This window comes from Mastigoproctus giganteus, chromosome 11 (genome assembly GCF_048544385.1).
Source record: "Mastigoproctus giganteus isolate SK-2022 chromosome 11, ASM4854438v1, whole genome shotgun sequence".
NCBI lineage: Eukaryota > Metazoa > Arthropoda > Arachnida > Uropygi > Thelyphonidae > Mastigoproctus > Mastigoproctus giganteus.
The window spans coordinates 174,837,435-174,859,686 of record NC_143585.1 but is presented as its reverse complement, the minus strand read 5'-3'; the positions used below and the strand labels follow the sequence as shown (position 1 = coordinate 174,859,686).

Sequence of the window (22,252 nt, the reverse complement as noted above, 5' to 3'; positions counted from 1 at the left end):
CAGATCGCCTAATGATGTTTCGTCGTCAAACTGCATAATGTCTTTGTCAGATCTTCGTATGCCATTCCTGGGATATGTTGTCCCATCCATGTGAGTGGTCGAGTCCAGATAATGACTCCAGTTTAAGCCAGTGGTCAGATCCAGGTTAAGTTAATGATTAGTTGTTCTTCAGATTGTTAATGCTAATGATAATGATATTATCATTAGCATTAGTAGAGGCATATGATGCAAGAAAGCAAGCTTATGCAGCATCAGCCAAAAAAAAAAAAAAAAACCTTCCACTTCACCCCTCCGTTCGTTCGAAATACCTGTCCAGCTGTGCCTTAAATTTATTTAGGCTATCAACTTCCACAACAAGGGATGGAAGTCTGTTCCACGAACCAACTACCCGCTGGCTAAAGGCAAATTTCCGCACATCTATCCTACATCTGTCTTTCCCCAATTTGAATTTATGCCCTCTCAGGTGATTATTCTGAGCAAGAGGCAGTATCCCATCAGCATTGAGCATGCTCAAACCATTTAAGGCTTTGAACACCTCTATCAGATCACCTCGCCGGTGCCTAGTCTCCAGACACTGTAATTTGCAAAACTTAAGCCTTTCTTCTTAAGAGCAACCCTTCGTTCTGTTCACTAACCTTGTTGCCCTTCTCCGTACTCGTTCCAACAGCTCTACATCCTTCTTGAAATGAGGCCTCCAGACCTGTATACAGTACTCAAGGTGTGGCCTGACCATTGCCTTATACAAGGGAATAATCACCTCTCTATCCCTGCTAGAAAAATTCCTGTATATCATTGATAAGACACCATGAGCTACTCTTGCAGCCCGTCTGCACTGCTCAGAGAACTTCATATCTGCCTGCACAATTACCCCCAGGTCCTTTTCATTCTCTACCACTGTCAGTGTAGTACCACAGAGTTGATACATTGCTCTGGGGTTGCTGTTTCCCATATGTAGTACTTTACATTTGTCAATGTTAAACCTCTTTTGCTACCTCTCAGCCCATCTGCTCAACCTTTCCAGATCCTGTTGCAGCAGCATAGTGTCACTAGCGTCCTTAACAACCCTGCCAACCTTTGTATCTTCTGCAAACTTGGACATTAAGCTTGATATACCATCATCAATATTATTTATAAATACAGAAAACAACAATGGACCCAACACTGAACCCTGAGGGACTCCACTAATAACATTAGCCCACGATGAGCAGTGTCCATTAATTACCACTCTCTGTCTTCTGCCACTCAACTATCCCTTTATCCATAGCAACAATTTGCCACCAATGCCACACTGCTCCAGTTTGTGCAGCAGTCTTCCATGTGCAACAGTATCAAAAGCCTTTCTAATATCCAAATATACAATATCAAAGTTATTCCCTGCATCCAATTCTTTTGTGACTACATCATAGTATCCAATCAAATCAGTCAGGCAAGACCTTCCCTTAACAAAACCATGCTGTGTCTGAGCTATAACTGAATTCTTGTCAAGATGATCCTGCAGTGCTTCTTTAACCAGTGCTTCCATTAATTTTCCTGGAACAGACGTTAAACTCACAAGTCTATAATTACTTGTCAGCCTTTGATCCTCCTTTGTGAATTGGGGTTACGTTTGCACATCTCCAGTCTGTGGGTACCTCCCCTGAGTCCAAGGAAGCTCTCATAATTATGGCTAATGGATTGCTTACTTCTTTTGCTGCCTCCTTTAATATAACTGGATAGATCCCAATCACCCCAGGTGCCTTTCTTGTATTTATCTTCAACAATTTCTCCTCCACATTACTGTCAATTATTACAAGATCATCTAGCTCACTGCCAGTGTTTACTTCAGCTATGGCATTCCCCTTCCTGAATAACTTCTCATGTGTGAATGTAGATGCAAAATATTGATTTAGTTTGTTAGCTACCTGAGCAGGATCATCAACAGTTGAATCATTGATATCAAGTGGACCAATCCGATTCATCCCCTTCCTTCTACAGTTTACATAAATAAAGAACTCCTTGATGTTTTTCTTTGCATCCCTTGCCAAAGATTTATCATAATCTGCCTTCGCCTGCCTAACCTCCTTTTTAACTTGGTTACATCAACTTATATCTATCATAGGCTTCTGTGTCACATGTTAATTTATATGTATGCCATGCATTTTTCTTCTCTGCCATATGTCTCATTAGTTCATCTGACATCCATTTAGGCCTGAACCTTGAACAATATTTCTTAGTTGGTAAGTAAAGCCTAGTAGCTTCCAAGACAAGTTCTTTGAATGCTTCCCATTTTGAGTTTGTTGTTGGGAACATCATCAGTTGGTCCCACTGTATAGAATTTAAATACTGTCTCAGACCATCGTAGTCGCTTTTACGAAAGCAATAATCCTTCCCTTTACCCCTGATTGTAGTTACCTCCTTGATCATAAATAAATCCCACTTCAGCACACTGTGATCACTGCCACCTAGTGGTTCCTGTATCTGCAGATTCTTAATGCATGAAGAATCACTACTGATAATCAAATCAAGAGTATTGCTCCCTCTAGTTGCCTCCCAAACATGCTGATTTAGAAAACGATCATCCAAAAAATCCACAAATGCCTTGCTAGTGTGTGAGTGACCAACCCACAAATTCCTGTCAATATCTGGGAAATTAAAATCCCCCATTATAAGACTCTCTGATTTACTGGCCCATTCTATTTCCCTGTACAGTTTCTTATTATACTCATCAGAGTCATTAAGCCTATAGCACACTCCTACTCTCAATTTTGATCTCCCAATGCTTATGTCACACCAAACTGACTCGACACTGCAGTGTCCAGCAATGTCGACTGGCTTCACTTCCTTGGATTTTATGTGTTTCTTAACTAACAGCATAACCCCTCCTCCCTTCCTATTCTGTCTATCCTTTTTGTAGACGTTGTACTCCCCAAATTCCAGGTCTGCATTACTTATATCTGTGTGACACCATGTCTCTGATATCCCTACAATAGATGTTAGGTTTTTGTTTGGTTGACACATCTAAGGATCTTTATTATGGATGACGAGTGGTTAGTTTGTGGGAAAATTCCTGCTAAGGTTGTGGGTATGTTCTTCTTCTTCTAGTAAAAAGATCCTGCACAAACTGTGTTAAGGCTTTATAATTGTCCTAGCTCTCCAGGAGATATTGTTCTTGGTTTATTGGTGAGAAACGTATTCTAGTTATTAAGAGGCAGCAATCTTCGTATAGTTGGCAGTGGTGCGTGAGGTGCTTCCACGTCTCTGGCTGTCCACAGTGGCAGAGAGGGGTGTCACTCAATTCGAAACTGGGGAATTTTGCTCTTATTGCGCCGTGTCCCGTGAGTAGGTAAGATGTCAGCAGTCCCGGTGAAAACCAGTTTGGGCTTTTGGGAAACACTAGTTGATTATCCTGTATGAATCTTCAGGTTACTTCCCCTTTTGTCGAAGTCGTCCAGCGGGTTTGCCAGGCCTGCTGTAGGTGAGTGAGAAGGTGTTTTTTTTTCAAGTTTACGTTCGTTCGCCGGATCAGTTGTGTAGTCTAGGCAGGTGATTGCTTCCTTTGGATAGTTGATAAAGCAACCCACAGTGGACGATCTCCAGGTCCAGGGGAAGAGTGCCCAAGAGGACCTGGAGGGCGTGGGTGCTTACAGTACAGCACACTCTCGAGATTGTCAGTAGGGCTGAACATTGAATGGTCTCTGGCTTCCTTTTGTTTACTGCTGTTACTGCCTTGTGGAACCAGACTCCTGATGCGTATGTTATTGTTGGTAAGAAGACTGCCTTATAGAAGAGGGCTAGGGTCTCCTTCTTAAGCCCCCAGTCTCAACGAGTGACTCTAGCTATTAGTGCGGAGTATTTTTTGAATTTGCTTTGGAGGTAAGTAAGATGGGGTGTAAATGACAGATTTTTATCCAGCAGAATACCAAGATATTTAAGTTCGGTGGAAAGCTTAATTGTTGTTTCCTGAATCTTTATCTGGGGAAGCCTTCTGATATTGAGAGAACCTTTAAGTAGAATGGAGCAGGTTTTTGTTGGGGATATCTTTAAGTGGTTTTGGGTGGCCCAGTCTTGTAGGATATTTATAGCACGGTTTGAAGAGATCTCTAGTTGAGTTCTTGAGTCTGTCGCCAGCATCAAGATCAAGTCATCCGTGTAGGCCTGTGACCTCACATTACCAAGGTCGAGGTTTAGAAAGCTATCGAGCACCACGTTCCAGAGAAGTGGGCCAAGTACTGAGCCTTGTGGGCATCCTCTATAAACTGGTTGTGTGACTGAACAGTACGGAGCACTGACGGTTACTGTTCTGTTTGCGAGATAGGTTTTTATACAATTGTAAAAATTACTGGTAGTTTTGCTTTCCGGAGTCTGCCGAGGATGCTTGGCCACCAGAGGGAGTCAAACGCCCTGGCAAAATCCACTGAAATGACAAGGAAGTATTTATGGCTGGTAGTGGTAGCTGCTTTGACGATATTCTCTAAGACGTCCACCGTGGAGCATCCCCTTCTAAAGCCGTATTGGTTTTCAGAGTGAAGGCCAGCCTTCGAGTAATGAATTTCTATTCTATTGCTTAGATGTTCTAGGAGTTTGCTTAGTATGGATAGAAGAGCAATGAGCCGGTATGACTTCGGAAGGTCTTGTGGTTTTGTCGGATTCTTGAGAATAAGCCTTAATTTTGCAGATCTCCATACTGCTGGGAAATGGCCTGCTTCAAGGCAATGGTTGAAGAGGTTTAAGATCTCATTTGGGATGGTTTCAACAGCCTTCTTTACGATCTCGGGCTCCAGCATATCTTCTCCTGGAGATTTCTTGTTTTTTATTTTTGCTGCAGCGGTGTCCAGTTCTTCCTTGGTGAAGCTGTCTTTCACTTGGGCTGTGGTGTATGTGCTGTTTTCCTCACATAGTAGTATTTGTTCTGGGGTGCTTGGTGGTGTGTGTTGTTGGAGCTCTGGGCACCACCAAGGTACGGCTCCAAGAGAAGGTTTCTTCCTTTTAAAAGAGTTAATTGAGCTTTCACTGACTAGGCTTACAATTGCCTTTTGGTGCTGGTCTGCGTTCAGTCCAACTGTGCTGAGAGAACATGGCATCAAGGATGTTATTTATAGATTCGGACCATGTCTTTGTATACGTGCCTTGTGGCGTCTTGGTGGCTGGGATGACTTCTGCCCTGGGGAGTTTGTTTGTGATTACTCTGTAGACCACTCCCCATGGAGCAGAATTTCCAACTGTGGTGACTAGTGCTCCCAGGAGCGCCTTTTCTTTTGTTTAATCAGGGCTGTGTATTCATTTCTTGTTTTTCTCTGTTTTTCTTGCCATTTGGTACTGCTGCTTGAGATACTCCACTTCCGTTCCAGCCATGTCCGTCTTGCGCGTTGAAAATTTTTCCGTCGGGTGTAAACCTCCCATCGCAGTTGTTGGAGCTCTGGGCACCACCAAGGTACGGCTCCAAGAGAAGGTTTCTTCCTTTTAAAAGAGTTAATTGAGCTTTCACTGACTAGGCTTACAATTGCCTTTTGGTGCTGGTCTGCATTCAGTCCAACTGTGCTGAGAGAGTGGGCAGCCATGATCAGTGAATCCTTAAATTGCTGCCAGTTTGCCTTGTCAATTGCAAATCTATGTAGAGTTTGCCTTATAATTGGTTGTCGGCTTACTGATCGGTGCAGTTGGAAAGTTATTACACGGTGTCTGAAGTGGTCCACCTTTCTCTAACTGTCCAGGATGAAAGGTGTCGTGCAACAGATCTTGTGGCCAGGGTGATATCAATTGTGGCTTCCCACATTGTACTAGAGAAGGTCGGTAGGTTATTTGGTTGGTTGAGAATTGAGAAAGAACTGTTTGAAAGATATTCTTCCAGTCTTTGTCCGTTGTTTGTGCCTTGTCTATCTTGAGTTTCACTGAACCACGCTGGCGACCTGCAGTTTAAGTCGGCGGCAACGATGATTTTCGCATTTGGGAATTCCAGAGAGATGCTTTGTAAGTATCTAATAATCAGGAGAATATCCTCCCCTGGCCGAGAGTAGAGATAAACTGCGTAAAATTCTCCCAAAGGGGTGATGATATGGGCACAGGCTGCCCAGGGAAGGCAGTAATGTGGTATTTTGGTAACAGTGAGATCAGAGTTTCTGACCAGAATAGTTGCCCATGGGGTCTCCCCGTCCACTTGAACGATCTCATAAGTCAGTGGATACCCTCTGACTGCCTTACTATGCAAATATGGCTCTTGAAGAAAGAGGATATCGAGGTTCTCCTCAACTGCGCTGATCTACTTTAGCTCGCTGAGCATTAATTTGTGCAAATTTTACAGTGGTAGTATTAAATGGTTTAAGGTAAGTCCCCATAATCAAGCCTTAGTTGGCATGTGCTCTTACCTTTTGTGTAGACAGGGCATTTATTGTCCCGGATGGAATGATCTGCCTGCATTTTCATTGATTTGCAGTTTGCGCAAGTGGGGGTGGGTCTTCTTTTTTAGTGCACGAGTTAAAGTCGTGGCCTCTCTCAGCACAGTGTCCACATGTGGGTTGAGCTTGGGTACACATGTGTGTCGTATGTCCAAAACGACAACACTTGTAGCATTTGGGGACAGCCACATGCTCCTTGAAGCTGTGACTGCCCCAATTTATGAACACTCTATTTTGTTGACTTATTGTTCTCCAGGCTGTGGGGGAAAGCTCCACTACCCAGTTTGTAGAATTTCCCACTCTGGCATTTTTTTGGAATTTCGGGAAAACTAGGTCATTTGGTTCAACATCTGTGTGGTCCTGCTGGAGGTTTCTTCTGTATAGTTCATCCTGGAGTGCTGGGGTTAGGTCCTTTTCGGTGTCATAAATTATTATGCTGGGCCCCTTTCTTTTCGGGAATGCAGCCTGTAGGCCAAGTGTTTGTATTTTGGGGTTACTAATGATTTTGTTAGCTTCTTCCTTCGTCTCAGTTTCAATGATGACACCAATATTAAGTGTCTTACGCACAGATTTAATTGTTGCCATTTTCAGGTCTTCTGCTAAATTTGCAACCACTATATTTTTTACTTCCTCACTTGTGTGAAGATCTTCTGTGGAAGTAGGTCTAACAATTACCAGATGTGGTTTTTGTAGAAGAGTTTTCCTTTTGGTTGAGTTTCCTGATTCAGTTGTTTGTTCAGCATTTCTGGGAATCCTCGGGGCATCTGCATAGATAGGAGCAAGCTGTTGCATTTGATTATGCTTACCGTTAAGATATGCCTCGAGTTTAGCCACTGCCTTCTTGCGTTCGAGGTGCGTTGCAAGTAAAATGGTTTCCAACTTCATCCATAGGGAAACTATGTCTGCACGCAGAGCTGTACTGACTCTGCTGTTGGTTGTCTTCATTAAAGTTTCTAGTGCAGTTCTCAGGTAGAGAACCTGCTCTACCTGAGATCCCACTATCAGAGTGGGATCCAGTGGTGTCTCTTCATCATCATTTTCTCCTTGCTAGGAAGGTCGGTCTTGTAGTTCCTTTCACTCACTTCGGGATTTGATTTCCATTTCTGATTTCGGAAATGATTTTTTATTACGCTTCTTGGAGGCTGGAGTAGGCCTGGAGGCCTCAGTATCACCCCGTAGGCCTAGAGTTTGGATAGTTTCAGGAGTAATTTACTGGCATTCATCAATGATATTATAGTCTGCAGTGGACATGATTTTCGAAAAACGGAAAACAGGGGTTTCCAGATAATCGGGTCGCCGTTAGTATTCTCCTAAAAAGTAGCAAAATGATGGTTGAAACAAGTCTCTATGATAAACAGGAACCGAGCATTGAGCTGTAGCCTTCTGGTCACGTGGGAAAAATAAGAAGAGCTCAAGCGGAAAAACCTCTAAATGAACAGAACAAGGTTTTTTTTTATTATTATTATTATTAGAAGTTTTTGGGGACGATAAATATGGTGACAGTCTTCATTTTCTTGCAGGATAAGCCCGGGGGAAGTTTCACATTTGCCACAGAAAGTTTGTAGAAGTATGGGGAGCACACAGAAAACATGGTAAAGCTAGTTTAAATCAGGCAAAAAGTTTCAGAGATGTTGTGCCTGTGGGCATAAGAGGAGAAAAGTACAATTAGAGTGGAAGAGGTATAATCCCTAACCTTGTCGCCACGTGACGTTATCCTTGACCTTGTTAAGCGACAATTACTAAGAAACTTAAGCAGACATTTGCTGACACACAGCGGGTGGTCCCCTCCCCAGTCACAATTTGCTAGATATTAGCGTGGCAGCTCCGAAAAGATCTAAAACTGCTCTCTTCAATTTCCTGTCAATGGCGACCTAACCATTGACAAAGACGTTGAATAATTAACGTTAAGATCTAGCAGAAAGATCCCAGAAAACACCAAAAAAGTCTCACCAACGGAATCCTCTTCTAAACTTGTCTATGGAGAACATAATTCCAGAAGTATGAGGCACTTTAAGCACTTAAATTAAACAAAGTATCAGAAGCTGGAATTATTGCCTTCACCCGAAGGTTGTGGGTTCAAATCCCGACTTGGGCCAGAGTAAAATGCAAAAACTTTGGGAGGTGCATTATGGCCACAGAAGCTGATGCACGAACAACCAACAAAAAAAAAAAAAGCAACTTTTTATCAGCATTGCCCTGTAAATCCACAGATCTCCTACACTTAATGACATTAGTGCCAACATGTACAACGATATCACCTTTTGTGCCCTTAAAGGATGATATCTGCTCTACAACGTTATCAACTTTTTTTCCTGGCAGACATGCCCTAGTCCTATTCCACCTATCCTTTTTGCACAATATATTTCCTGTTTCCCTGAAAATTGAGTCACCAACAATAACTAGCTACTGTGGGACAAGTGCATTCTGCCCGGAAGGTTACCTCTGTGTTGCCTGATGCATAAGAGTGAGCTCTGGCATTGAGTTAGGCAGCTGAGAGCTCAAGGGGCCCCTCCCAAATTTAATTCCTCTTCAAGCTCTCATAGATGATGCCCATCAGAATGCTTAGTTGGCTCCTATCTTCACATTCTCTGCACCTAGCACACATAAAGACATCCTCCATGGCTAGATCATGTCCTGTTTGAGAGATCCACAAACATGTTGCATTTTTCACATTTTTTTTACACTGTGATGCATTGGAGAATCATTCCCTTCAGTTATCCCATGAACCACAGCATTTTCGCTACTTTGCGCATGTTGCTTTGCTGCTCTAGTCTGAGGCATGATTTCCATTTAAATATGATTTAATTAACAATAAAAAATTAAAAAAAATTATAATATAATTGATTAATTGTGAATACTATACTACGCTAATAGATTCCTACTACAGTGATAAGTATTATGTTGTCTAGTTTTATGTTATACCTTACGCTATCAAATTCAAGATATTAGCATTAGCATTAGTAGAGGCATATGATGCAAGAAAGCAAGCTTATGCAGCATCAGCCAAAAAAAAAAAAAAAAAAAAAAACTTTCACTTCACCCCTCCGTTCGTTCGAAATACCTGTCCAGCTGAGCCTTAAATTTATTTAGGCTATCAACTTCCACAACAAGGGATGGAAGTCTGTTCCACCAAACATCTATCCGCTGGCTAAAGGCAAATTTCCGCACATCTATCCTACATCTGTTTTTCCTCAATTTGAATTTATGCCCTCTCAGGTGATTATTCTGAGCAAAGAGGCAGAAGATACGTAATGCTATTCCATATCGATACTACACAATAGCAGTAAGTTTCGGATGTTACAAGTTTTACTGATACTAAGTAATAACCCACAAAATCTCAAGTTCAAAGTAAACCATGTATGGTAACTTGGATTTCTTGTAATCTGCTTTCGCTTGCCAGACCTCCTTTGTGACTTGATTACAGGCTAGTTTATATTTACTCTAGGCTTCTGTGTCACCTAATAATTTATATGCATCCAATGCACTTTTCTTCTCTGCCATGCATTTCATCAGTTCATCTGACATCCATTTAGGTCTATGCTTTGAAGAGTATTTATTAGTTCTTATGAAAAGCCTTCTATGATTAATTCCTTGAACACCATTTAGAATTTGCTGTTAGTAACATCATCAGTTGGTCCCACTGTAAAGAATTTAAAAGCTGTCTGAGATCACTGTAGTCACCTTTTATGAAAACAAAAATCTCTCCCTTTACCTTTGATGGTGTTACATCTTTAAGTAAATCCCAAATCACTATACTGTGATCATCGCCACCTAATGGTTCTTTTATCTTCAGTTTCTTAATACATGAATAATCACTGCTGATAATCATATGAAGAGTATTACTCCCTCTTGTTGCCTCTCTAACATGCTGCTGTAGAAAGTAGTCATCCAATAAATCTACAAAAGTCGTGCTAGTCTCTGAGTGACCAATCCACAAAGTTGCAATCAACATGTGGAAAGTTAAAATACTCCATTATAAGATATTCTGATTTACTAGCCAACTGTCTTTCTCTGTACAGCTGTTCATTGTATCATCAGATTCATTAAGCCTATAACACTCCTACTGTCATTTTTGCTTTCCCAGTTGTCACCAAATTGACTCAACATTGCACTGGCCACAAATGTCAACTGGATATATGTGCTTCTTAACTAAGAGCATAACCCCCACCCTCCTATCCTGTGTGTACTTTCTGTATGCATTGTACTGCCATATTCAATTTCTGCATCCCTTATATCTGTGTGACACCACATGTCTGAAATCCATATAATCAGGCTCTTCAATATTCTGAACTTCTATATGCCATTAAAACAATATGCAACTTTTCTCTTGGCCAGATGGAATATCATGCTGCAACAACACTTGACGACAAAAATTTACAAATACTGCTAGTCTTTTATAACCGAATCGTTCTGGAAAACATTTATTCTGCCTCTTGGCACCCTGCCACAGTTCTGCCCTTTTAGAAACCTGGAATAGATTCTGTCAGTCCTTATAGTTATACAAGTACTAATGCTAAATCTTTTTCAATATATAGAATATTTATAAAAATACATCATTTAATTACAATTATAATTGCTTTAAATATATTGTGATATTTTCTTATACTTATGTGATGATAAATATATTACAACTTTAATTCATGTGCAGCTCTTTGCTTCATATTTTAGTATATTTATTTTAAATGTACTTCTTATATTAAAATAAGTTTTATTTTTAATATATTGGTATATTTTTGCAATTTCAGTTTAACTTTATCTAGTAATAAATGCAGTGTCCACTAGAAATGATAAGCACAGCATGACTCAAGGTGATATTTCAACTTTTGTCATTCATCTGTGAGTCATGGTCCTACTGCTCGTACTGACTGTGGCATGTATTGCATTAAATTAGAATTATAACTGATAGTAATTCATTTCTATAATTCATTCCTATCATTGCTCAATGTTAGGAATACTTTGTTGTTAAGGTTTCTTGAGCCATGGTGTACTGTTAATAAGATTTTTATTTTTGAAAAAGCAAGTAATAAGAAACTTGGGCAATTGCTAGTTATTCATGTCAAAGTGATGGTGTCCTAAAATTTTGGCCCAAGAATGGATCACCAGGTGCAGACTTCTACAGTTTCCAAAGTTTTTAAATCTTAGTGGAAGATTTTATTAATATGCAAATTGTCAGTATTTTCCGTAATAGTGAAAATAGTGTCAGATGAAATTCAACCAGCGTAATATCAGAACTGTATGGCTAAAAGTTTTCACACACACATATGCATAGATAGTTGCAAAAAGGGCTTTTAATTCAAAAAATATATAAATATTGGTCTCCACCATTGGTCTATACAACAGCCACAGTCCTCTTTGGCAACTTTTCTACCAACTTTCTCTAGGTATTGGCTGAATTCACTTACATTCTTCTTGCAAATCAGCTGTCACAGCTGGTTTGGAAGAAGGCTCTTTAGGCTACAGCCTAATCTGGCACTCCAATTCATTCCCTGTTCAGTGAAGTTGAAGCATGGGCTCTAAATTACAAGATAATTTAGCACCTGTTAGAGCGTGATTGTCCAACTAACCATTGACATGAAAAGCTTTGCTAATACTGATAGGGCCTGTTTTCTTGGTGTAATCAATCAGTGTAGGTAGCATATAATTGTCCAGAATCCAAGTAAGTTATGGACTCTCAGTGTTTCAGACACAACTAGTAAAGTGTAAACTAGATAAAAACAGCTCATACCACCAGACCACCTCCACAAAACGTTCAGTCAAGATGATACACTCCAACAGAAATTAACTCTCTGGGCAAATTTCACATTGGAATATAAATTTCAATTGGAGAAAATTAATATACTTGAACTTTATGTTTGGTCATTGTATTGGCAATCTGGTGAAGTTTAAGAGTTTTAAGAAGCTTAAGCAACTTGGTAAATACCTTCTGCCATTGGGAAGAGTATAACAAATGGGATGTGAATTGTATAGACAGGTTTTTTTTTTTTTGGCTGATGCAGCAAAAGCTTAGCTTTGTTGCATCTTTCAGTGCATCACTGCCTACACTAGTACTAATCTCCCCATCCAGGCACATCCATTGATGTGAAATATTATGTAATAAGATTTTTCATTCCATAACATTTTCTGTCACTGTTTTAGAGTCCAAGAAAATCAGGAATAACACTATTTAAAATGCTCTTTCACATTGTTAACTGCAACAGTGAACATATGCACTACTGTGTTAAATTTAATCTCCATTCCAAGTGTTGCTTGAGCATCCAAAACTAATATAGATTTTTGTAAAGATGGTACCAGAGAGGATTGAACCAAAATTGACCTCTTTCCAGGGATGAAAAGAATGCATTCTGAAAATGTTTGGTATTAATCTGACTTTTCCTTATCAAACAATGTCCAAATATCCAAAATATACTTCAATTTATGTAAAAAGATTTTACAGGAAAAAAAAAGTTGAATTTATAATGGAATGATTTTAATGAAATTTTGATGAGTCAAAACATTTTTAAATACCCAAATATAAAATTTCATGAAATTCTGTCCTCTGGGAGTCAAGTATGTTACATGTGGATGGATGGACAAACACTTAAAAACAGTAGAGTGCTTGCATTTGCAAGCATGCCTGAAAAGAATTGATGGTGTTATTGCAGAATATAAGGTCATGTTGAAAAAATTCTGCAAGGTGGATCAAAATGTATCTATAACTCTGCCCACATACAACAAGATGGATTTTTCTGACAGTGGTTTTATTGATTAATTCAAGGTTTAGGGACTCAAGATTTGTGGGGTAAATTTTTTTCCCGGTATGGCATGCCCTTGTTTGAAGAAGCAATTTGTTTTGTAAAGATGGAATTCATTTGAACAAGTGGCATGCACAGGTCTTTTTCTAGTATCATACAGGAGACTTAAAGTGGGACTGCTGATTTTGGGATGGTGTCTTAGGAGATTTATTGTAAAGTGGTTGGAGCTTTTTGGTATAGCTGAAGGGACAGAATTGGATGGTCAATTTTTGTGATTGAAAATTATAATGTGCAAGGTTTTTTTTTCTCTTGAATAATGCATAAAAAATATCCACTTCTTTTCATCGTTTTGCCATTATAATACTAATATGCTTTATATATTTATTCTGTTTAATGCCTATTATCCTGTTTACTACTAATGTTTTTTTATTAAATGTTCAACTCTTTTATCCCAGATTTTTAGTGCACTACAGTCTTTACGGTTTTTGGTCAAAGGAATGGGTAATGGCATCAGGTAGGTTGACATATTCATTGAAAAGAAATTTTTAAATCATACAAATTTTTAAAATGAATAATAAGGCCATTATTAGTGATTAATCATTTCTTAAATGCATCAGATTTGATAAAATAGTGAATTATTCTTTTCATACTCGAGAACTGAACAGATTTTGACAAATTTGTTGCAGATAAAATGAGTTTATGACAAAAGCCATTATGGCAATATTGACATAATAGAATATATTTTTAACTGCAGATTTAATATTACTTCAAAGAAAAAGAGAAAATGAGTTTGCAAAAATAAAAAAATATTAAATTTACGTGCTGCTTCAGCTGATTTCCCCATTGTTATAAATTTATATGCGTGAATATGTGTGACATAAAATGCAACACTAATTTACATGCATACTTATTATCTGATTGGCTGTTCTTTTCAAGTTCTAGTATAGTTAGTGGTTCAAATCAAAAGCCAAAACTATACTGAAGGAATACTACATTTTACATTAATATCACTCTAATAAATATTTTAATTTTTTAAGCATTTGTGACATCAGCAAGTTCTTGGGAGTCCATGAAGCTTACGAAAGCATAAGCTATCAACAGCATTCCATTTTTAGTTTGAAAATTCACCCACATATAGCTACTCCTTTATTGGTTTTTAATGTAATTCACAATATCATTTATCAATGTTGGTGCAAATATTGTAGTACGTAACCAGTAGTGCAGAAGAATAATAGGCTTTTAATTGTGATCAATAAGTACAGTAGTTTGAAGGTTTTAATCACTTTTTTGTTTTGTTTTTAATCATGTCCGGCATATATTTTTTGTATTTAGCCAAGGATATAGCTAATTTGACTTTGTGATCATTACAGTATAGCATAACTTGATAGCATATATCTCAAACTTGATATAGTAAGGCATAACATAAAACTAGATACCATAATACATATCACTGCATTAGATTAGTTTAATATCTTCAGTTAATCAATTAAATTTATTAACATTATTAATTTTCATTGTTAATTAATTAAATTGTATTTAAGAGGAAATCATGACCCAGTCTAGAGCAGCAAAGCAACAGGCACAAAGTTGCAGGAGTGCTGTGAGTTGGGGGAGAACTGAAGGGGCCATTCTCCAATGCATCACAGCCAAAAAAAAAAAAAAATGTGCATCTTGTGAAATGTTTGCTGGCCTTTCTGGAACAAGACATGATATAGCCAAGTCTGCCAAGGAGGATGTCTTTGTGTGTGTGTGTGTGTGTGTGTGTGCGTGAGTGTGTGCGTGCGTGTGCTAGGTGCAGGGAGTGTCAAGAAATTAGGCATGAACTGTGTACTGATGGGCCTCTATCAGAATTAGGGTAGATGGCCTCGAAGGAATTAAATTGTAGGCCTATTAAACTCTCAGCTGCCCAACTCAATCTCAGGATTAACTTAGCAAGTACAGATCAATGTTGAAAAAAAGTTGCGAGTTAAGATTAAATTTCAATGTGTCTGCAATTCTACCCAGAAAAGGTAGGAGGGAGTATGATGAGAGCCTTTTCAATCAATTCAGCCCTGGAGAAACTGTGCAAGGCTCATGGGGTAGAATTTTTTTCATCATGGTCTGTGCTTGTTAATAGGAGAGATTGATTCTACAGGGATGGGTGACATTTAAATAGAAAGGGTGCAAGAATATTTGGTGATGCTATCGAGGCAATGTTAGAGGGGTCGAAAAACTGCTAGCCTGGGGGAATCACAGACTAAAAGAAAAATAGTAGCTGCAAGCAGAGGTGGAAATGATTCTTGCACTGCTTCTATTGTAATGAGAAGCAGCCCAGAAAGCAAGTTATTGGGGATTTCAGGAACTTCTGGGAGTCATGAAACAAATAAATACATGGGCTGTGTTAGAGTAACTAAGAGTAAGAACAAGTGCATGTATACTTGCATGCACACCAATGCTAGGGGTATAGTAAATAAATTTGAAGTGCAGATCAAGACATCAAAGGTGGATTTTTGGGATATCAGAGTCATGGTGTCACACATATATGAGGAATGAAGCATTGGAATTTGGGGAGTACAATGTGTACAGAAATGATAGAAAGGGAGGAGGCCTTATGCTGTTAGTTAAGAAACACATAAAATCTAAGGCCGTGAATCCAGTTGATATGGGTGGATGTGGACAGTGCAATGTTGAGTCAGTTTGGTGTGACATAAGCACTAGGAAAGCAAAATTGAGAGTAGGAGTGTGTTGTAGGACAAAAGACTGTGATGAGTACAATGAACAACTGTACAGAGGAATAGAGTGGTCCACTAAATCAGATTGTGTTATAATGGGGGATTTTTGCATCTACATTCACACATGAGGAGTTATTCAGGGAGAGGAATGCCAGAGGTGAATTAAACTCTGGCAGTGAGCTAGATAATTTTGTAATAACTGAGAGCAAAGTGGATGAGAAATTGTTGAAGATAAACATACGATAGTTCTGATCCACCTGGGGTGGATCAGAACTATCCAGTTATATTAAAGGAGGCAGCAAAGGAAGTAAATAAACCCTTAGCCATAATTATGAGAGCTTTCTTGGACTCAGGGGAGGTACCCATGGGCTGGAGATGTGACAAAAGCATTGGGAGATCAAGGAGACTGCTTCTACAGGGATGGTATACACTTAAATGGAAATGGTGCAAGAATATTTGCTGATGTTATTGAGGCAGTGTTAGGTGGGTTGGAAAACTTCTAGCTTGGGGGGGATACAAGGACTAATATATTAACAGAAGCTACTGGCAGAGGTGAAAGTGATTCTTGCACTGCTTCTATTGGAATGAGCAGCAGCCTGGAAAACAAGATGCAGGGTATTTCAGAGACTACTGGGAGTCATTGCAGTACAAGTAAACACATGGGTTGTGTTAGGGTTGCTAAGAATAGGAACAGGTGCATGTATACTTCATTTACACCAATGCTAGGAGTTTGGTAAATAAATTTGATGAATTTGAGGTATTGCTCAAAACATCAAAGGCAGATATTGTTGGGATATCAGAGACATGGTGTCACACAGATATAAGGAATGCAGAACTGAAATTTAGGGAGTACAATGTGTATAGAAAGGAAAGACAGGATAGGAAGGGAGGAGGGTTTATGCTATTAGTTAAGAAACACATAAAATCCAAGGAAGAGAACCCATTCAACATCACAGGACAGGACAGTGCAGTGTCAAGTCAGTTTGGTGTGACATAAACATTGGGAGATCAAAATTGAGAGTAGGAGTGCGCTATAGGCCTAATGACTCTGATGAGTATAATAAGAAACTGTACAGGGAAACAGAGTGGGCCAGTAAATCAGAGTCTTATAATGGGGGATTTTAATTTCCCAGATATTGACTGGAATTTGTGGGTTGGTCACTCACACACTAGCAAGGCTTTTGTGGATTTATTCGATGATTGTTTACTATATCAGCATGTTCGGACGGCAAATAGAGGGAGTAATGCTCTTGATTTGATTATCAGTAGTGATTCTTCATGCATTAAGAATCTGCAGATAAAGGAACCACTAGGTGGCAGTGATCACAGTATGCTGAAGTGGGATTTACTCAAAGAGGTAACTACCATCAGGGGTAAAGGGAAGGGTTATTGCTTTCATAAAGGTGACTACAACGGTCTGAGACAGTATTTAAATTCTATACAGTGGGATCAACTGATGATGTTATCAACAGCAAATTCAAAATGGGAAGCATTCAAAGAACTTATCTTGGAAGCTTCTAGGCTTTACATACGAACTAAGAAATATTGTTCAAGGTTTAGGCTTAAATGGATTTCAGATGAACATTTGAGACATATGGCAGGGAAGAAAAATGCATGGGATACATATAAATTAATGGGTGACATGGAAACCTATGATAGATATAAGCTGGTCTGTAACCAAGTCACAAAGGAGATTAGGCAGGCAAAGGCAGATTATGAGAAATCCTTGGCAAAGGATGCAAAGAAAAACAGAAAAGAGTTCTTTAGTGATGTAAACTCTAAAAGGTAAGGGATAAATCAGATTGGTCCACTGGATATTAATCGTTCAACAGTTGAGGATTCTGCTCAGGTGGCTAACAAACTAAATGAGTATTTTGCATCTACATTCACACATGAGGAGTTATTCAGGAAGGGGAATGCGAGAGGTTAAGTTAACTCTGGCAGTGAGCTAGATGATTTTGTAATAACTGAGAGGAAAGTGGAGGAGAAATTGTTGAGGATAAACATAAAAAACAGACCCGGGGTGGATTGGATTTATCCAGTTATATTAAAGGAGGCAGAAAAGGAAGTAAGCAAACCCTTAGCCATAATTATGAGATCTTCTTTGGACTCAGGGGAGGTACCCATAGACTGGAGAAGTGCAAATGTGACCCCAATCCACAAAGGAGGATCAAAGGCTCACACAAGTAATTATAGACCTCTGAGTTTAACTTCTGTTCCAGGAAAATTAATGGAGGCACTGGTTAAAGAAGCATGGCAGGATCAACTAGACAAGACTTCAGTTATAGCTCGGACACAGCATGGTTTTGTTAAGGGAAAGTCTTGCCTGACCAATTTGATTGGATACTATGATGCAGTCACAAAAGAACTGGATGCAGGGAATAACTTTGATATTATATACTTGGATCTTAGAAAGGCTTTTGATACTGTTGCACATGGAAGACTGCTGCACAAAGTGGAGCAGTGTGGCATTGGAGGCAAATTGCTGCTATGGATAAAGGGATGATTGAGGGGGAGAAGACAGAGAGTGGTAATCAATGAACACTGCTCATCATGGAATAATATTATTAGTGGAGTCCCTTAGGGTTCAATGTTGGTTCCATTATTGTTTTCTGTATTTATAAATGATATTGATGATGGTATATCAAGCTTAATGTCCAAGTTTGCAGACGATACAAAGGTTGGCAGAGTTGTTAAGGATATTACTGACGCTATGCTGCTACAACAGGATCTGGAAAGATTGAGCAGATGGGCTGAGAGGTGGCAAATGAAGTTTAACATTGACAAATGTAAAGTACTACACATGGGAAACAGTAACCCCAGAGCAATGTATCAACTCTGTGGTACTACACTGACAGTGGTAGAGAATGAAAAGGACCTGGGGGTAATTGTGCAGGCAGATATGAAGTTTTCTGAGCAGTGCAGATGGGTTGCAAGAGTAGCTCATGGTGTCTTGTCAATGATATACAGGAATTTTTCTAGCAGGGATAGAGAGGTGATTATTCCCTTGTATAAGGCAATGGTCAGGCCACACCTTGAGTACTGTATACAGGTCTGGAGGCCTCATTTCAAGAAGGATGTAGAGCTGCTGGAACGAGTACAGAGAAGGGTAATAAGATTAGTGAATGGAATAAAGGGTTGCTTTTACAAAGAAAGGCTTAAGTTTTGTAAATTACAGTGTCTGGAGACTAGGCATTGAATGGTTTGAGCATGCTCAATGCTGATGGGATTCTTCCTCTTGCTCAGAATAATCACCTGAGGGCATAAATTCAAATTGAAGAAAGACAGATGTAGGATAGATGTGCGGAAATTTGCCTTTAGCCAGCGGGTAGTTGGTTGGTGGAACAGACTTCCATCCCTTTTTATGGAAGTTGATGGCCTAAATATATTTAAGGCTCAGCTGGACAGGTATTTTGAATGAACGGAGGGGTGAAATGGGAGTGGTTTTTTTTTTTTTTTTTTTTTGGCTGATGCTGAATAAGCTTGCTTTCTTGCATCCTATGCCTATGCTAATTCTTTGAATGCTCTCCATTTTGTATTTACTGTTGGTAACATTATCAGTTGGTTTCACCATATAGAATTTAAATACTATCTCAGACCTCCGTAGTTGCCTTTACAAAAGCAAAAACCTTCCCTTTACCCCTGATGGTAGTTACCTCTTTGAGTAAGTCCCACTTCAGCACTTCTTGTAGTGGCTTACCTGGATTACTGTCATTAACCACCCTAACAACTTTTGTATCATCTGCAAATATAGACATTAAGCTTGATATACCTTCATCAATGTCAATAATAAATACAGAAAACAACAAATAGCTCAGAACCAAACACTGGGGAACTCCAATAATAACATTAGTCCAAGAAGTGCAGTGTCCATTGATTACCTCTCTCTGTCTTCTCCCACTCAACCATCTCTTTATCCATAGCAGCAACTTGCCGTTAATGCCATACTGCTCCAATTTGTACAGTAGTCTTCCATGTGTAATAATATAAAAATCGTTCCTAAATTCCAAGTTTATGATATCCAAATTATTTTTTGCATACAATTCCTTTGTGATAAAAACAGTTAACTACCATGTGGAACTGGATAGTTAACAACATAGATTTGTTAAGGAGCAAGATTCCCCTTAAATCCCTTCTGTGACTGAAATATAACTACATTCCTGCCTAGATGGTACTGCATTATTTCTTTAACCAGTGACTCCATTGTTTTATCTGCAACAGAAGTTAAGCTAGCATTAATATAATTACTCGTGTCACTCTTAGTGAATTGGGGATAAATTTGCACATGTTCAACCCATAGGAACTTCACTAAGTTCAAGGATTCCCTAATAATTATAGCTAAGGAATTACTTTCTCCTTTGCTGTCTTCATTAATATAATTGGTTAGATCCCATCTACCAAGCTTTTTTATGTTTAGCTTCAAAAATTTATCCTCCACTTTCCTTTGTTATCACAAAATCATTTTGTTCCCCAATAGAGTTTGAAATTCTGGACTTCCCTTCCATAAATAATTTCTCATGTGTGAATGGAGATGCAAGATACCTATTCAGTTTTTCAGCAACCTGAGCAGGGTTATCATCAGTAAAACTGTTAACATCAATTGGTCCCATGTAATTCAACGCTCCTTCCACTGATAATATTAGCTTAGAAGTTTTCGCTGTTCTTTTCCAGAGACTTCGCATAATTTGCCTTAGCTTGCTTAACCTCCTTTGTGACTTCATTACAGACTAATTTATACATAGCATAGGCTTCTGTATCACTGATAATTTATATGTATCCCACACTTTTTTCTTCTCTGCCACAAGTCTCATCTGACATCCATTTAGATCTAAGCCTTTAACAGTATTTCTTCATTAATATGAAAAGTTAGTAGTTTCTTGATTATTTCCCTGAATGCTTCTGATTTAGAATATAATGCTGATATATTCTAATGTGCTTACAACTGATAATACCATCAGTTGGTCCCACTGCATAGAATTCAAACTGTCTGAGACCACTGTAGTCACTTTTATAAAAGCAAAGCCTTTTCTTTTACCCTTGACAATATCTTATGTACTTATATCCTTAAGTAAATTCCACTGTTGATCAGTGCCACCCAGTGGCTCTTTTATTTGAAGATTCTCAATGCATGTGAATCACTGGTGATAACCAGGTTAAGAGTACTGCAAGAGTACCTCTAGTTGCCTCTCTAAGATGCTGCTGTAGAAAACAATCAACCAATAAATCCACAAAATATTACTTGTGAGTGATAAACCCACAAATTCCAGTCAGCATCTCAAAAAATTTTAAAATCCCAGATACTGAGACAGTCTGATTTACTAGCCAACTCTATTTCTCTCTATAGTTTAGTATGCTCATCACAGTCATTATACCTAAAGCACACTTCTACTCTCATTTTTTTTTTCCCCAGTGCTTATATCACACCAAACTAACTCATTATTGCACTACCCACCTAGTGGGTAGTGCAATAATGCATTAGCATTAGCATTAGCATTAGTAGAGGCATTTGATGCAAGAAAGCAAGCTTATGCAGCATCAGCCAAAAAAAAAAAAAAAAAAACCCACTTCCACTTCACCCCTCTGTTCGTTCAAAATACCTGTCCAGCTGAGCCTTAAACTTATTTAGGCTATCAGCCTCCACCACAAGGGATGGAAGTCTGTTCCACCAACCAACCACCCGCTGGCTAAAGGCAAATTTCCGCACGTCTATCCTACATCTGTCTTTCGTCAATTTGAATTTATGCCCTCTCAGGTGATTTTTCTGAGCTAGAGGAAGAATCCCATCAGCATTGAGCATGCTTGATTTTTTTTTTTTTTTGATTTGGTAGTTGTTGGCGCATCGGCTTTTGTGGCCATATTGCACCTCCCAAGGTTTTTGCAGTACTTTGATCCAAGCCCGAGGCGGGAATCGAACCCGCGATTGAGCATGCTTAAACCATTCAAGGCTTTATACACCTCTATCAGATCACCTCGCTGGTGCCTAGTCTCCAGACACTGTAATTTGCAAAACTTAAGCCTTTCTTCGTAAGAGCACCCCTTTGTTCCATTCACTAATCTTGTTGCCCTCCTCTGTACTCGTTCCAGCAGCTCTACATCCTTCTTGAAATGAGGCCTCCAGACCTGTATACAGTACTCTAGGTGTGGCCTGACCATCGCCTTATACAATGGAATAATCACCTCCTTATCCCTGCTGGAAAAATTCCTGTATATCATTGACAATACTCCATGAGCTACTCTTGCAGCCCTTCTGCACTGCTCAGAGAACTTCATATCTGCCTGCACAACCACCCCCAAGTCCCTTTCATTCTCTACCACTGTCAGTGTAGTACCACAGAGTTGATACGTTGCTCTGGGGTTGCTGTTTCCCATGTGTAGTACTTTACATTTATCAATGTTAAACTTCAATTGCCACCTCTCAGCCCATCTGCTCAACCTTTCC

At 39.2% G+C, this 22,252-nt stretch overlaps 1 protein-coding gene across 1 annotated transcript in view; it reads left to right on the top strand.

Moving 5' to 3' along the window:
- The window catches only part of LOC150078582 (voltage-dependent calcium channel subunit alpha-2/delta-3-like), a 177,626-nt gene that overhangs the window by 75,121 nt on the left and 80,253 nt on the right, over nucleotides 1–22,252 (top strand). The window contains exon 3 of the mRNA XM_090385441.1: nucleotides 13,558–13,616. Coding sequence (XP_090241567.1) covers nucleotides 13,607–13,616 — 10 coding nt within the window. The 5' untranslated portion in view covers nucleotides 13,558–13,606. The remainder of the gene's footprint in view (nucleotides 1–13,557; nucleotides 13,617–22,252) is intronic.